The sequence below is a fragment of the Macrobrachium nipponense genome, chromosome 27 (assembly GCF_015104395.2).
Source record: "Macrobrachium nipponense isolate FS-2020 chromosome 27, ASM1510439v2, whole genome shotgun sequence".
Taxonomy (NCBI): domain Eukaryota; kingdom Metazoa; phylum Arthropoda; class Malacostraca; order Decapoda; family Palaemonidae; genus Macrobrachium; species Macrobrachium nipponense.
Genome location: NC_087216.1, coordinates 73,062,767 through 73,080,707, shown reverse-complemented (window position 1 = coordinate 73,080,707; position 17,941 = coordinate 73,062,767). Strand labels below are relative to the sequence as shown.

The 17,941-nt window shown below is 39.6% G+C and overlaps 1 protein-coding gene across 1 annotated transcript in view; it reads right to left on the bottom strand.

Moving 5' to 3' along the window:
- Nucleotides 1-8,974: 8,974 nt before the first annotated feature.
- LOC135201090 (probable G-protein coupled receptor B0563.6) overlaps nt 8,975-17,941 on the bottom strand; it is a 31,906-nt gene continuing 22,939 nt past the window's right edge. Inside the window, exon 4 of the mRNA XM_064229979.1 lies at nt 8,975-12,327. Within this exon, the coding sequence (XP_064086049.1) occupies nt 11,505-12,327 (823 nt within the window). The 3' untranslated portion in view covers nt 8,975-11,504. The remainder of the gene's footprint in view (nt 12,328-17,941) is intronic.

Below are 17,941 nucleotides of genomic sequence, written 5' to 3'. Positions count from 1 at the left end.
ATATATATATATATATATATATATATATATATATATATATATATATATAATTTTCCGTTCTATAGAAGTATTGGCAATAGTAGTAAACTCAAATGAATATCTTTATAAAAGACAGCTTTTTCGAAGCAGTTATTCCTAAAAACTCTAAAAAAAAAAAATGGCTCTAACTTTTAATAAAAATCTATTAGAAACCACAGATTTTGGGAACAATCGTTTTTTTAGAGTAGTCTACCCTTTATAACAACATCTATGCTTGGTTTTCTTTTGGGAATTTTTATATAGAAAACGGTTCCGTCTTCATGAAGATAATGTAAACTATGTTATATTCTCTTTCTCTCTCTCTCTCTCTCTCTCTCTCTCTCTCTCTCTCTCTGGTATGTTGTTGTTGTTCTCTTTCTCTCTCTGTCGTTCCTAGGTTTCTGGAGAGAGAGAGAGAGAGAGAGAGAGAGAGAGAGAGAGAGAGAGAGAGAGAGAGAGAATGTTATTCGTGTCTCAAGGCCATCTTACATCATAGGTCACCCTCGGTAATGTCTCCCGATGGCCTTTGTCAATTCTCTTAATTAAAAACTAATTTCTCTATTAAACAGTAAGCGACATTCGATGTTTCTTGATGTCACTTTGAAAGTGGAACCATAATGACGTCACAAGCGACGCCTTCAATTGACGTCATGATCCTAATGTTAGGAACTATTGGCATAATTACGGTGTCGTTCGTGTGATGTTATCATATTCTGGAAGGCTGTGTCGAGATGACGTCACAGTTTGCAGTTATAATTATCGTCTTATCTTTATTGTTATCATATGCTTAGTCCTTCATTTTATCCTTTCTATTCTATACCCATAGAGGCCTTTAAATGCCTATCTATATATATATATATATATATATATATATATATATATATATAGATATATATATATATATATATATATATATATATATATATATATATATATTATTTACACATACACATTTACTTTCTCGCAAACATTTCCTACGTCGTTTTTCTACGTCAAAATTTCCCATTCTTTTTTTATATTTTCTACTTATGAAAGTAAATTGAATATAATTTTTCCTTCGGTTTCAAAGAATCGTTTGACCATTCTCTTACAAATTTAAGCAATTGCCTTCTTTCACCTGAAACTTATATATTTCAATATGTATTCAGTAAGGTGAAAAGTATTCCCTCTCGATCTCTCTATCATTTGAAAATCTCCTTTATGATATAGTGAAATGAAATCTATATGTATATGTATATTTACGATTTTATTTTAGCCTATCAATTTTATTTATCCTGCGGACTAAGTATACATCACGTATATGAATATTATTTCTGTGTATGTACACGATTAAGAATTGCCCGTGTACAGTATGTGTAAATATAGCTATATGTATGGATGTATATATATATATATATATATATATATATATATATATATTTATTCTATATATATATATATATATATATATATATACTTATATATCTTACTATTATTGTTATTATTATTATTATTATTATTATTATATTATTATTATTATTATTATTATTATTATATATAAATATATATTTATACCGATACGTTATGTATATATGATATATATAATATATATATATATATATATATATATATTATCTATATATATATATATATATATATACACACACATATATATATATATACATATACTATATATATATATATATATATATATATATCTATATAGATATAATATATACTAAGATATATATATATATATATATATATATATATATATATATATATATAATATATATAATATAATATATATATATACGTATTTGTATATTACTATTATTATTATTTTTTTTTTTTTTTTTTTTTTTTGCTCTATCACAGTCCTCCAATTCGACTGGGTGGTATTTATAGTGTGGGGTTCCGGGTTACATCCTGCCTCCTTAGGAGTCCCATCACTCTTCTTACTATGTGTGCCGTTTCTAGGATCACACTCTTCTGCATGAGTCCTGGAGCTACTTCAGCCTCTAGTTTTTCTAGATTCCTTTTCAGGGATCTTGGGATCGTGCCTAGTGCTCCTATGATTATGGGTACGATTTCCACTGGCATATCCCATATCCTTCTTATTTCTATTTTCAATCTTGATACTTATCCAATTTTTTCCCTCTCTTTCTCTTCAACTCTGGTGTCCCATGGTATTGCGACATCAATGAGTGATACTTTCTTCTTGACTTTGTCAATCAACGTCACGTCTGGTCTGTTTGCACGTATCACCCTATCCGTTCTGATACCATAGTCCCAGAGAATCTTTGCCTGATCGTTTTCTATCACTCCTTCAGGTTGGTGCTCGTACCACTTATTACTGCAAGGTAGCTGATGTTTCTTGCACAGGCTCCAGTGGAGGGCTTTTGCCACTGAATCATGCCTCTTTTTTGTACTGGTTCTGTGCAAGTGCCGGGCATTCCCTTGCTATGTGGTTTATGGTTTCACTTTTCGTATTGCACTTCCTACATATGGGAGAGATGTTATTTCCGTCTATCGTACTTTGAACATATCTGGTTCTTAGGGCCTGATCTTGTGTCCGCTGTTATCATTCCTTCAGTTTCCTTCTTTAGCTCTCCCCTCTGTAGCCATTGCCAATTGTCATCGCTGGCTAGTTCTTTAGTCTGTCTCATGTATTGTCCGTGCATTGGTTTGTTGTGCCAGTCCTCTGTTCTTTCTGTCTTTCTCCTGTCTCTGTATATTTCCGGGTCTTCGTCTGCTTTTATTAGTCCTTCTTCCCATGCACTCTTTAGCCACTCGTCTTCACTGGTTTTCAGATATTGCCCCAGTGCTCTGTTTTCGATGTTGACGCAGTCCTCTATACTTAGTAGTCCCTCTCCCTCCTTCCTTTCGTGTTATGTATAGTCTGTCCGTATTTGCTCTGGGTGTAGTGCTTTGTGTATTGTCATATGTTTCCTGGTTTTCTGATCTATGCTGCGGAGTTCTGCCTTCGTCCATTCCACTATTCCTGCGCTGTTGTATCTGATTACTGGCACTGCCCATGTATTATGGCTTTTATCATATTTCCGGCGTTGAGTTTTGACTTGAGTATCGCCTTGAGTCTCTGCATATATTCTTTCCTGATCGTGTCCTTCATCTCTTGGTGTTTTATATCTCCTCCCTTCCATTATTCCCAGGTATTTTTTGTACTCCTGTCTCATCTATGTGTTTGATGTTGCTCGCATCTGGTAGCGTTTATCCCTTCAGTTCTCGTTACTTTGCCTTTTTGTATGTTGACTAAGGCGCATTTTTTTCTATTCCAAACTCCATCCTGATGTCCCCAGATACAATCCTTACAGTCTGGATTAGGGTATCTATTTCCTTGATGCTCTTACCATACAGCTTGATGTCGTCCATGAACATCAGATGGTTGATTCTGTTACCTCTTTTCTTGAGTTGGTACCCGGCATCCATCTTCTGTAGTACTTTTGTCATGGGAATCATGGCTACTACGAAGAGTAGTGGGGACAGTGAGTCGCCCTGGAAGATCCCTCTCCTGATATTAACCTCTGCTAGTCTTATTCCAGAGCTTGTAAGTATTGTATTCCAGTTGCGCATTGTATTTTTGAGGAAGCTGATGGTATTTTCCTCTGCCCCATATATTTTCAGGCATTCTATTAGCCATGTGTGTGGTATCATGTCGAAGGCTTTCTTATAGTCTATCCATGCCATGCTTAGGTTGGTTTTCCTTCTCCTACTGTTCTTCATTACCATTTTGTCTATCAGGAGCTGGTCTTTTGTGCCCCTACACTTCCTTCTGCAGCCTTTCTGTTGGTGGGGGATGGTGTTTGTCTCCTCTAGGTAGTTGTATAGCCTTTCACTGATGATACCTGTTAGTAACTTCCACATTTATTGGTAGGCAGGTGATAGGCCTGTAGTTACTGGCTATATTTCCCTTACTCTTGTCTTTTTGTACTAAGGATGTTCTTCCTGTGGTCATCCATTTGGGTGCTTGGTGATTTGAGATACAATGCTGGAGTTGTTCTGCTATTCGTGGGTGTAGGGCCTTGAAGTTTTTGAGCCAGTATCCATGGACTTCATCGGGACCTGGGGCTTTCCAGTTGGGCATTTTCTTTAGTTGGTGTCTGACTGTGTCTGTCGTAATGTCTGTGAATCTTTGTTTTATTCTCCCTGTTTCTTCTTCCTTGACTTCCTGGGGCCATGTTGCATGTTTGTTGTGTGATACCGGATTGCTCCATATGTTTTCCCAGAGTCTCTTACTTGGTTCGGCTTCAGGAATTTCTGGTGGTTGTCTCCCCTCTTAGTTGGCTGTATAGTCTTTTCTGGTTGGTTCCGAATAGTTTGTTCTGTTGGTATCCCTTATTCCTGTTCATGTACCGTTGGATCTTATGTGCTTTGGCCTTTAAGCCTCCTGTTTTACATCTTCTATTGTGTTGTTTAGTCCCCTCTCTTGTACTTTGTATTTCTCGTTGAGTTCCTCCCTTGTTTTTTTGCTTCTTAACCTTTTTTCTGCCATCTCTTTCAGTTTACTCAAGTCAGATCTCATCACTATGATTTGCTTTTCCAGGCGCCTTTTCCAAGGAGGGGTTGCTGTTTTGGATTCTGTTGGGTTGGTTGTGCTGGTGGTGTTGGTGTTCGAATTCCCATCAGTTCTGCTACTAATCTTGCTCCTGCATATGTCAAGTTATTTGTTTCTGTGATACTGGTGGTCTGTATTATGCCCATTATTTCATTGACCTCACTTGTTTTCTCCCTTAATTTCTTGGTGTTGTAGGCTTTCATGGAGGGGATCTTTGTTCTCTCTGTATCTGGGTGGGTCAATCCAGCCTGTCTAATCTTTTGCTTACATTCCGTCCTCCCTGTCGTCTTCTTCTGTGGCATCGTCTCTCAGTTCGTCTTCGTGTAATTCGTTGTCGAGTGACATTTCCCTTTCCAGTTCTTCTCTTTCTGTTGGAGAGAGCCAGTTCTTTTTCTTTATGTTCCTTACTTGGTCTGCCAGCCTCTGCTCTGTTTGGGGGGTGTTTTATTCCTCTTCATTCCAGATGTTGACCAATCTTCTTCTATATCCTCTCTCCGTCGGGTTGCTTCTGATGTAGCATCTCCATATTTCCTTATTTTCTTCTCTGTCCATTTCTTCCTTTTGCCTCTGTAGCTCCAATCTCAGGCTGTTGATTTCTGTCGTTGTGGTGATCAGTTGCTGGATGACGACCTCCAAGTACCTGACCGTCTTCCCCTTCAATTGGGTTGAATACCTGGTTGCCGGACGAAGCTCCTCTGTTGCAGAGGTTCCATTTACGTCGTTGTCGTTTATTCCTTCATTTCTTTCCATCATTGGCTGAGTTTTGCTATTTTAACCCATAGCTGGACCTGGACCCTACCCCATCAGGGATAGGTACTCATTTACAGCTGAGTAGACTGAGGAAATTATGGTAAAGATCCTTTCCCAAGGAATCAACGCCGAGGAGAGCGGTCACCCATCCAACGACTGACCAGAGCCAGTGTTGCTTAACTTGACTTAAGTCTATTGACGACCTAACCCACTCCTCCACGGCGCCACATATTATTATTTTATTTTATTATTATTATTATTATTATTATTATTATTATTATTATTATTATTATATAAATATATATGTATACATATACATGATGTATACTCAGTCCGCAGGATAAATAAAATTGATAGGCTAAAATATACATATACATATAGATTTCATTTCACTGTATCATAAAGGAGATTTTCAAATGATAGAGAGATCGAGAGGGAAATACTTTTTTCACCTTACTGTGAAATATAGAATTGAAAATTAATATTATAGAGGAACAAAAAATTTAAACAATAAATGTAAATCGTAAAAGAAAAGTACTACTGAAAAAAAGACATGTGACGCTGGAAGAGATTATAATGAATTACTGTAACATTATAAAATTGATATAAAATAAATTCAGGAAAGAAGGCAATTGCTTAAATTTGTAAGAAACTGGGCAAAAGATTCTTTTGGAAACGAAGGAAAAACATATTCAATTTACTGTCTTAAGTAGAAAATATAAAGAAGAATAGGAAAATTTGATGTAGAAAACGACGTAGGAAATGTTTGCGAGTAACAGGAAAGATCAAGTCTGCTAAAAAAAAAAAAAAAAAAAAAAAAAAAAAAAAAAAAAAATGATAAAAAAATTAGAGCCTCTGAAAGTAAATTAAAAAAAATGTTTCAATTAACAGAAAGGTTGAGTTTTATTTGTCGCAAATTAAAAGCAAAAAAAAAAAAAAAAAAAAATCTTGAAAGTCTTCAATTAGTTAAAAAAAAACGGAAAAAATATTTTTGAGAAAACACGAATCAAAGAAAAATGAAAAAAAGAAATTAGGTTCGAAACCACACAAAGGTGAAGTTTTGTTTGCTTCAAATGAAAAAAAAATCTATAATTACTTGAAAAAAAAATCATGAAAAAAATTTACTTGAGATAATATTTTAAAAATTCAATTATCAAAATCGAATATTATCATAGAGACAATGTGGAATATTTTTTTTTTAAATGAGAGATTTTTTTACGGAATAAAACTAAATCTCAGCCCAGGTAAATAAGGAGGGGGAGCTGGGGTGGGGATAAACGTAGGGGAATAACGTAATGGGTTAACGTAGGGGGTTTAAATGTCGGAGTTAATGTAGTGCGTTAACGTAGGGGGGTTAAAAGTAGGGTGTTTAAATGTAGGGGTTAATGTAGTGTGTTAACGTAGGGGGGTTAAAGTTGGGGGTTTAACGTAATGGGTTAACGAAGATGGTTAATGAATGGGGGTTAAAGTAGTGGGTTAACGAAGGGGGTTAAATTAGAGTATTAATGTAGGGGTTAACGTAGGGGTTTTAACGTAGCAGGTTAACATAGTGGTTTAATGTACGGGTTGAAAGTAAGGGGTTTTAAAACGTTAGGGGTTACCGTAGTGGGTTTAAAGTAAGGGGTTTTAACGTTAGGGGTTAACGAAGTGGGTTAATATACGGGGGTTAAAGTAGGGGGTTAACATAATGGGTTATGATAGAGAGGTTAAAGTATGGGGTTTTAACGTAGCGGGTTAACGTAATGGGTTTATGAATTGGGGTTTAATTAGGGGTTTTAATGTAGGGGTTAACGTAGTGGGATAACGTAGGGGGTTAATATAGTGGGTTAACGTAGGTGGTTAACGCAGGGTGTTTTAACATAGCGGGTTAGTGTAGTAGGTTGATGTAGGGGTTTAAAGTAAGGGGTGTTTTAACGTTAAGGCTTAACGTAGTGGGTTTTATTATTTGGGGTTAACGTAGTGGGTTTTAATGTTAGGGGTTAACGTAGGGGGTTTTAACGTAGCGAGTTAACATAGTTGGTTAACGTAGGGGGGTTAAAATAGGGGGTTTTACAGAAGGGGGTAACATAGTGGGTTAACGTATGGGGGTTAAAGTAGGGGGTTTAAACATAGGGGGTTAACGTGATGGGTTAATGAAGGGAGTGAACGTAAGGCCACTGCATCCTTGTAGATAAAATAACCAACACTGAAACTTGCTATTCGTACTACATTGTTAAGACTGATGTTCTGTCAGACACAAATAATCGAAAAAACTTGACAACTAATTACGAGTCAGACTTGAGTTGCAGTGGTTCACAATAAGGCTTTCAGAGACACAAGGATACACTAAGTGACAACTATGATTAATGATTTATACAGTAGGTCAATAAAAGGCAAAAGTCATATTCATCCTTTACTGTGTAATTCTACACCAAACGGCGAACGCTCAAAGCAGATGGCATATACCTCAAAAAAATAAAAATCTATATTCGTAGAGAGAGAGAGAGAGAGAGAGAGAGAGAGGAGGGAGGCGGTTGGGGATTACAATGTCTTTCAAGGGAGAAATATACTCACTGAATTTTGAATGACATCAAAGTCCCATGTGATTGAATCAAAACATTAGAGAAAGATATCACGATTTAGCACACCAAGAGAGAGAGAGAGAGAATTGATTTAGACTATCAGTGTTACACGCCAGATGACAATGACCAATGGACAGATTTATAAAGGAAATCCGTGAACTTATAGACTGACTGATTTCTCAGAGGGGCCTGTGACAGCATTATTCTGCTAATAGGGTCGTGGATTAGACGATATATATATATATATAACATATATATGTAATATATACATCCATCCTCCTTCCTTACTTAAATATCCGAGCGTAGAAATAGAGAGTAAATGTGAACCTGTCAACTCCTTCCTGAACCAATCACGAGAACGAAAACAGAGACAGGGAAATTGATACCCACTGTCATGGGGTATAAATACACAAACACACAGATAGTCAAAGAGACAAGCCATAGAGAGAGAGAGAGAGAGAGAGAGAGAGAGAGAGAGAGAGAGAGAGAGAGAGATTTTTTTCCAATGACTGATCTCATCTGTTATCTTCCATATCCGCTGGAGGGTTAAATTGCAAGTCAATAACCCTTGTAGGCTTGTCCAATATGAATATGGGTTCATCTACTGAATAATAATAATGTTTTTATATGAGACTTTGTATTAAAAATCTCTTTCCCTAATTTATTTTTAAATTTTGCAACAAGTATTTTATACTGTTGAATCTGGCTCAGCTAATTATCTGCTTATTTGACTTGTCCCATATTGTTATGCAAATATCTGGGAGAGAAATAATAATAATAATAATAATAATAATAATAATAATAATAATAATAATAATAATAAGATCCCTGAAAAGTAATCTGGAAAAACTAAGAAGCTGAAGTAGCTCCAGGACTCTGCACAAGAGTGTGCTCCTGGAAAAAGCGCACATAGTAAGAAAAGTGATGGACTCTTAAGGACGTAGGATGCAACCTGGAACCCCACACTATAAATACACCCAGTCGAATGGGAGGACTGTGATAACAAACCCCCCCCCCCCCCCCAAAAAAAAAATAATAATAATAAATAAATAATTGTAATGGACCGCACTCGGTCCTGTAGGATCTTAAAAGTAAAAAGGAAATGGGGCTGGAATGACTGACGGCAGCTGGAACAAACTAAGGAGGAAGGAGCAGAACAAATCCAGAAAAAGGTACCTTACTATTAATTTATTATTTACAAATTTACAAGTGAGTAACTTACAAAATGTACAAGCCTGTCGGGACTTAGTGAAAATAAATAAATCAAATCACATAGCAGGAGTAAGTTACAAAATTACAAATCAAATCAAAACAGATGTAGCACAACAAAGTTATTTTACAATGAAACAGGAAAATAACACAAATAACAAACATGATTTAAATCAACAAACAGCTACATCAAAAAGTTAAAACCCATGATACACTTGAGCTGCATAACCCAAACAAATTAACATATTACAAGCAGCACACATCACAGCAATAAATTACTCAACAGTATAAATATCAAAACATGCAGCAACAATATTATATAATAACTAAACAGAGCATATAATAATAATCATATTTATAACCCAGCGGTAATAAACATTCTAAAGGCAGCGCCACAATCACAAACACAAAAAAAACAGGCAATCTCCATAGAGATGTCGAGACAGACCCTGCTGTCAGAGGATAGACGCAGACAATCACCGTAGTCATCGAAACAGCCCATGACTGTTAACAGGCAACAGGTTGGTTGTCTCACTGGAAACAAACTGCTCCACCAATGACTGCATCCTCCAACTGCCGATGACTACAGGTATGCAAAACTTGCTGTTCAAAATCGAGTCGCCATGCTACTTTGCTGTCTGGAACCTGACTCTCTGCTATACCAAAGCCGACTGTCGTTCTCAAAGGCGAGACGACAGACGTTAATTTGACCACAGAAAAATACGAACAAGTAAAGAGGCAACAACCCACCACGTGCAAACGATTTCTTCCATTTAAACAACCTAACATCACCTCACATAAGAAGAAGAAGAAGAAGAAGAAGAAGTAGAAGAAGAAAGATGTTCTCAGCTAATCAATTGCCTATTTGACTTGCTCAGTATAAATGTTTAAAACCCTGGAAGTGAAGTATATTAAGACTCAGAAGAAGAATAAGTAGAAGAAGAACACTGCACAGATAATTATCTGGTCACATACAACCTGCAAGACAAAAGTTTATAAATATGTATATCTTACAATAAAACATTTCACCTAACACACATCTACCGTCTAATAAAACTCCTGAAACTTACATCTGTTGCCAAAAATATATAGTATACGACATACCTATAGAACTTTAGTAAGAATGTATTTGTGTTCAAGAAGCAGTTTGCTTCTTTGAGGCCTGGTCAGACCAGAGTACCCAAATTACCTGTTCCAGTGACCTCTGAAGGAAAAGGTTGGTGACTCTTCTATCCTGGTTAGACCAGCGGATTCAGAATTGAAACCACGTTCAAAAAGCGCGACAAAACATGCCATCAAAAGAGCGGCGTTTGTTTCGTCTTCACCAGATTTAGCTAGGAAAATGTTCTTTCAACACTGGCTGAAAAGTCTGGCAATACAACGAGGCCACACATGAGGTCAGACAATAAACTAAACTTGGACTGACCATTGCCATCTAATATATTCCTCAAATTATGCCAATATTCAGGTCTCCTTTTACCAAATAAGGGCCCTCCACCCTTCCTGTAAGTCATCGAGCTGATGCTCAGACACTGAAGAAGAGAAGTTCAGGCCAAGTTTAATGATGGACTTCAGCTGTCTTTCAGTACCTGTTGCTTCCTTTGGCTCCATGTTGTGCAACATAGCAATGACACTGTCTTCTTCTAGACGTAACCTCTCGCAAATCTGACAAGAAATTTGTGAAAAGAACACTAAGCATTCTGACTGAAACCTGCTTTCATTTTTCCCTAGATTGTCTGTTTCAGCACTCTCTGTACATAATTTTCAAGAATTCGGAGATTTTCACATTTTCATTTCAAGCTTTCAAGTTTGGAGTTCATTTTTCAAGATCTTGAAAGATTTGTCAAGCACTGGTAGCACTGGACTAGTGAGCAGGGGGCAACAGGCGGTAAAGTCTGGCTAACTCGGTTTTGATACAAATTGCAGCCACTCTTTTGATGTAAAAAAAAAAAAAAACTCGCTTTCGTGAAAAACGCGACGAGATTATGACATTGGGATCCGTGCTTTGTTCCAGTGACCTCTGTAGGGTTAGGTTGGGGATTCTTCTAGCCTGGTCAGACCAGAGGGCTCAAGTTACTTGCTTCACTGGCCTCTGAAGCAGAAGGTTAGTGATTCTTCTAGCCTGGTCAGGCCAGAGTACCCAAGTTATACCTGTTCTAATAGGAATTGGTTGCTGATCTTTCTAAACTGGTCAGGCAAGAGTACACAAGTTAAATGTTCCAATGACCTCTGGAGGATTAGGTTGGTGATCTGATTGAACTGGGAACTGGAAACTTGTAATTCGATTACTTAAAATGCAATCGTTCATGCGATTATATTCACCAGATTACAGTTAATAAATGTGTTAATTAAATTACTTAGGTCCCACATACTAGGAACAGAACATTACAAGTATTAACTAATGCATTGTCCTACATGTTACACACTGAGGAAGACATGTAAACATTAGCCTGCTGTTGCCCCGTCAAGCCCACCAGCACTCTCCTGTAGTCTGGACTGAAGAGGAAGTACAGGAAGAAATTGAACACGTGCCCAGACACCTCGAGAACATCGGCCACCGCCCTGAAGTAGGGCACGAAGTCCCAGCTGTCGTTGAACATGATGATCTTGTAGATGGCACTGGGGAAGGAGGTGACGTAGAAGAAGACGGTGATCGCCATCAGGAGGCAGACGAGGCGCCTCTCCCGCTCCTTCCTGGCTTCGTTGATGACGTCCGGACTGTCCCGTTCGCGCTTGACTCTCCTGAGGGTGACGATGATGGCCACATTGAATACGGTGATGACGAACGCCGGCAGGAACCGCGAGTAGAACTCCCTGAAGAACTCGTAGCCCTTGTACCAAGTGTCCTCCGCGAATTGGTTGTTCTTCAGGCAGCAGTTGGAGGAGGAGCCGCTGTCGCAAGAGTACGTCTGGCGCAGGGGGCTCAGGCTGTACACGAAGAGGGTGATGACGAGGCTGATGGCGCACCGGATCCTGACGACCTGGAACCGCTGCCTCGCTGAGAACTTCTGCGGGCTGCAGACGGCCAGGCACCTGTCGTAGGAGAGCCACAGGACGATGTACTCGCTCATGCTCAGGAAGATGTTCACGACGGGGATACCTATGTACGAGTAGTAGATGGCGCTGGCCCTCGACATCGGCTGCGCCTGGGACGCCTTCGAAAACTCCTCCAGGCAGAAGGGGATGTTGAAGAGCAGGTAGAGCAAGTCGCTCACTGCTAGGTGGTTGAGGTATCTGAAAAATTTCTAAGCTCATTATGATATTCTTAAGTATAATACTTTATTCAAATGCCCTATTTTCAATGCCAAAAAATTCCACTTGAGTAAATTAACTCTAATTGTTTAAGAATTGGGATCTTAGACTGAGAAATATCTAGATTAATTACGGCATTCTTAACTATAGTACTTTATGATTCATTTTTTCAGTGGCAAAGAATTTCACATGAGTAAATTAGATGGTTAAAGTATCTGAAAAATATCTAAACTTAATAAGGTTATTTCGACTATAATAGTTTATCTAAAATTCATTTCTCCAATGCCAAAATATTTCGCTTAAGTGCATCAAGTACCTGGAAATATCTAAATCTTAATTATTAAGGCAATCTTACCTATAGCAGTTATTGTAAATACAATTGAGTGAATTAACTCTAAAGTGTTCAAACAAGGCGTGATCCGACCTCCGGCTTACTTGGGACTCATGGGAGATTTTTCCCATCAAACATGAGTTGTAAACATTATATTCCTAATTTAACGTAAATTAAGAAATGCTAAAACCTACGGTCAAATAGTGTTGTTTCACCAAAGAAAATTAAAATAAGTACGCTATATTTTATTAGAAATAATTTTTCTGTACTGTTTAATATACACATTATTTATTTTGTACCTTTTCATTCTGATAAATAGATCATAAATATCCTATCCTAAAATTCCTGTATCTTTAACTCGACGCGAAACACCTTTCTCAGACATATTTAGGCTCTTCTATAGACCTTTTCTAACCCCCAACAAGAAGAACAACAACAAAGTGATTTGTAGGCTTACTCCCCGAGTAAGCCAAAATTTAATTTTAGATAGGAAACAAATTATATATATACATATATATATATATATATATATATATATATATATATATATATATATATCTTGCAAATAGTATCTTTATTTACTTCCCTTGCTAATTAGAATAAAATAAATGGCAGATATGACATTGTTATTATTATTATTATTATTTTTTTTTTTTTTTTGCTCTATCACAGTCCTCCAATTCGACTGGGTGGTATTTATAGTGTGGGGTTCCGGGTTGCATCCTGCCTCCTTAGGAGTCCATCACTTTTCTTACTATGTGCGCCATTTCTAGGATCACACTCTTCTGCATGAGTCCTGGGGCTACTTCAGCCTCTAGTTTTTCTAGATTCCTTTTCAGGGATCTTGGGATCGTGCCTAGTGCTCCTATGAATATGGGTACGATTTCCACTGGCATATCCCATATCCTTCTTATTTCTATTTTCAGATCTTGATACTTTTCCTTTTTTTCCCTCTCTTTCTCTTCAACTCTGGTGTCCCATGGTATTGCGACATCAATGAGTGATACTTTCTTCTTGACTTTGTCAATCAACGTCACGTCTGGTCTATTTGCACGTATCCACCCTATCCGTTCTGATACATAGTCCCAGAGGATCTTTGCCTGATCGTTTTCTATCACTCCCTTCAGGTTGGTGCTCGTACCACTTATTACTGCAAGGTAGCTGATGTTTCTTTGAGCCAGCAGGCTCCAGTGGAGGGCTTTTGCCACTGAATCATGCCTCTTTTTGTACTGGTTCTGTGCAAGTGCCGGGCATTCGCTTGCTATGTGGTTTATGGTTTCACTTTTCGTATTGCACTTCCTACATATGGGAGAGATGTTATTTCCATCTATCGTTCTTTGGATATATCTGGTTCTTAGGGCCTGATCTTGTGCCGCTGTTATCATTCCTTCAGTTTCCTTCTTTATCTCTCCCCTCTGTAGCCATTGCCATGTGTCATCGCTGGCTAGTTCTTTAGTTTGTCTCATGTATTGTCCGTGCATTGGTTTGCTGTGCCAGTCCTCTGTTCTGTCTGTCATTCTCCTGTCTCTGATATTTCTTGGGTCTTCGTCTACTTTTATTATAGTCCTTCTTCCCTGCACGTCTTTAGCCACTCGTCTTCACTGGTTTTCAGATATTGCCCCAGTGCTCTGTTCTCGATGTTGACGCAGTCCTCTATACATAGTAGTCCTCTCCCTCCCTCCTTTCGTGTTATGTATAGTCTGTCCGTATTTGCTCTTGGGTGTAGTGCTTTGTGTATTGTCATATGTTTCCTGGTTTTCTGATCTATGCTGCAGAGTTCTGCCTTCGTCCATTCCACTATTTCCTGCGTTGTATCTGATTACTGGCACTGCCATGTGTTTATGGCTTTTATCATACTTCCGGCGTTGAGTTTTGACTTGAGTATCGCCTTGAGTCTCTGCATATATTCTTTCCTGATCGTGTCCTTCATCTCTTGGTGTTTTATATCCCCTCCTTCCATTATTCCCAGGTATTTGTATCCTGTCTCATCTATGTGTTTGATGTTGCTCCCATCTGGTAGCTTTATCCCTTCAGTTCTCGTTACTTTGCCTTTTTGTTATTATTATTATTATTATTATTATTATTATTATTATTATTATTATTATTATTATTATTTTTGTTAAAAATGACTGCTGCTTCAGCACTATTAATCTTATAAAGAGTCTTCTCTATCTTTCTGATGATGGCTTTCTCGTTGTTGCTTAGACTGGCGAGCAACGCACCAAAGGGCATGGTAAAATCCGGTTGAGTCATTTGATTTATTATTGCTTATACAATTCTCTCTCTCTCTCTCTCTCTCTCTCTCTCTCTCTCTCTCTAATGCGACGTTTCCTCCTGATCGACAGGACATTATCAAGCGATAACTGCTGAGGGACTGAATTCCAGTGGCGAGTCCTTCTTTTATCGTGGTGTTACGAGCTCTTCAGTACGGTCAGAGCACTTCTCCGGCAGGTCGAGTTTTTATTGGTTCCCGGGGAGGTGACTCATACGGCGGGCGTTGACGAGTCTTGCAGACCTTCTCAGGTAGGGGGTATCACCGGGAGCCTCTTGATTGGCTTCTACCTGCGTGACGTCACCCCTGGTATTATTCTCATGTCCGGTGTTCGTTCCATGCGCGCTGGTACTTTCGTTAGGGGGGAGGGGTGTGGTCCTCCTCACACACGTCGGTATCAGGAACGCTTCTTTGGTGGTATTGAGGGGAGGCTTTTACTCGAGGATGAGCAGCGCTTCTAGGAGACTCAGACGTCGTGGGTCAGGTGCTCTCACGATGATCTTAATATTCCTGACGATGTCGTCTCTCGTGATGTTTCTGCGGTGTACTGCAAGGGCGTGCTGCCTAATGGCGCCCTCCTGGGCGTGGCAGGAAATCCTTTTTGACAGGCGCATCGTCGTCATGCCGATGTAAATCCCAGGGCATCCTTGGGCGGGGCATACGTATCGGTAGATGACGTTGGACTGCTTCAGGGGGTCTCCTGCCGGTGGGGAGGGGTTGTTCTTCATCAGGAGGTCTTTCGTACGCCGATTCTTGTAGTAAATAATGAGGGACACTCTCTTTCCTTCCTCCATGGGGCGGACGTGTTCCTCTATTATTTCCTTCATGGCTGCTTCTTCTTCCTTGTATTGGTGGTGCATGAAGGCTTTATAGAAAAGTTTGATATCCTCCGGGGGCGGAATGTTCCTTCTCTCTTCCTCCGTCATGTACCACTTGTCAAGGGCGGCTCGCTAACTTCTACATGGGAGAAGTGGAAGGAAGGGTCTTCTCGCAACACAGATGTCCCCGCACATACGGACGCTACATCGATGACATCTTCGTCCAAGCCGACTGCGAGGATGAGGTAGAAGCCCTTCGGCAGCAGTTCCTGCAGCAGAGCGCACTCAACTTCACTGTCGAGTACAGCAGCAACGATCGGCTCCCCTTCCTCGACGTCCTTGTCACGAAGACGAATCAGAAGTTGGCGACTACAGTTTACACCAAAGCTACGAACCTCGGACTTTGTCTGAATGGTGATAGCGAGTGTCCTGCGCGGTTCAAGACCACCACCGTCAGGGCCTTCGTCAGGAGGGCCCTCTCGCACCTGTTCGACGTGGCAGGACACACACCTCGAACTCGACCGAGCATCCCAGATGCTAATTAACAATGGGTACTCGAACAAACTCGTAAACCGAGAAACTCGAGCCGCCCTTGACAAGTGGTACATGACGGAGGAAGAGAGAAGGAACATTCCGCCCCCGGAGGATATCAAACTTTTCTATAAAGCCTTCATGCACCACCAATACAAGGAAGAAGAAGCAGCATGAGGAAATAATAGAGGAACCACGTCCCGGCGCCCCATGGAACGGAAGGAAAGAGAGTGTCCCTCATTATTTACTACAAGAATCGGCGTACGAAAGACCTCCTGATGAAGAACAACCCCTCCCCACCGGCAGGAGACCCCCTGAAGCATCCAACGTCATCTACCAATACGTATGCCCCGCCCAAGGATGCCCTGGGATTTACATCGGCATGACGACGATGCGCCTGTCAAAAAGGATTTCCTGCCACGCCCAGGAGGGCGCCATTAGGCAGCACGCCCTTGCAGTACACCACAGAAACATCACGAGAGACGACATCGTCAGGAATATTAAGATCATCGGAGAGCACCTGACCCACGACGTCTGCGTCTCCTAGAAGCGCTGCTCATCCTGCGAGGAAAAGCCTCCCCTTAATACCACCAAAGAAGCGTTCCTGATACCGACTTGTGTGAGGACCACCACACCCCTCACCCCCCTAACGAAAGTACCAGCGCGCATGGAACGAACCCACCGGACCATGAGAATAATACCAGGGGTGACGTCACGCAGGTAGAAGCCAATCAAGAGGCTCCCGGTGATACCCCCTACCTGAGAAGGTCTGCAAGACTCGTCAACGCCCGCCGTATGAGTCACCTTCCCGGGAACCAATAAAAACTCGACCTGCCGGAGAAGTGCTCTGACCGTACTGAAGAGCTCGCAACACCACGATAAAAGGAGAAGGACTCGTCACTGGTGTTACGGGCTGCTCTGTGAGCAAGAGCCCGTGCTGACACAAGGTCAGCTAAATCAAAAACAACAAACAACTGGAATTCAGTCCCTCAGCAGTTATCGCTTGATAATGTCCTGTCGATCAGGAGGAAACGTCGCGTTAGAGAGAGAGAGAGAGAGAGAATTGTATAAGCAATAATAAATCAAATGACTCAACCGGATTTTACCATGCCCTTTGGTGCGTTGCTCGCCAGTCTAAGCAACAACGAGAAAGCCGTCATCAGAAAGATAGAGAAGACTCTTTATAAGATTAATAGTGCTGAAGCAGCAGTCATTTTTAACAAAACATGTCTACGAGAGGGTCTCCTTCCGAAATATTATTATTATTATTATTATTATTATTATTCAGATGATGAAAACCCTATTCATATGGAACAAGTCCACCAAATGGGCCATTGACTTGGAATTGAAGCCTCCAAAGAATATTATTATTATTATTATTATTATGATTATTGTTGTTGTTGTTGTTGTTATTATACAGTAGTAGAAATGCTAAGCGTTCAACACCTTCGACAATAACAGCACACCAGGGAAGAGTAGAGGGAGAGGCAGAGAAGAAACACAGCAATGAAATAAAACAGAAAGCCGATAGAGAAGGAAGCTGAAACATGATCTTGTTGACTGGCCAAAAATACACCAATCAGCGGTAGGCTGTTTTTTTTTTTTTTTTTTTTTTTTTTTTTTTTTTTTTTTTTTTTTTTTTTT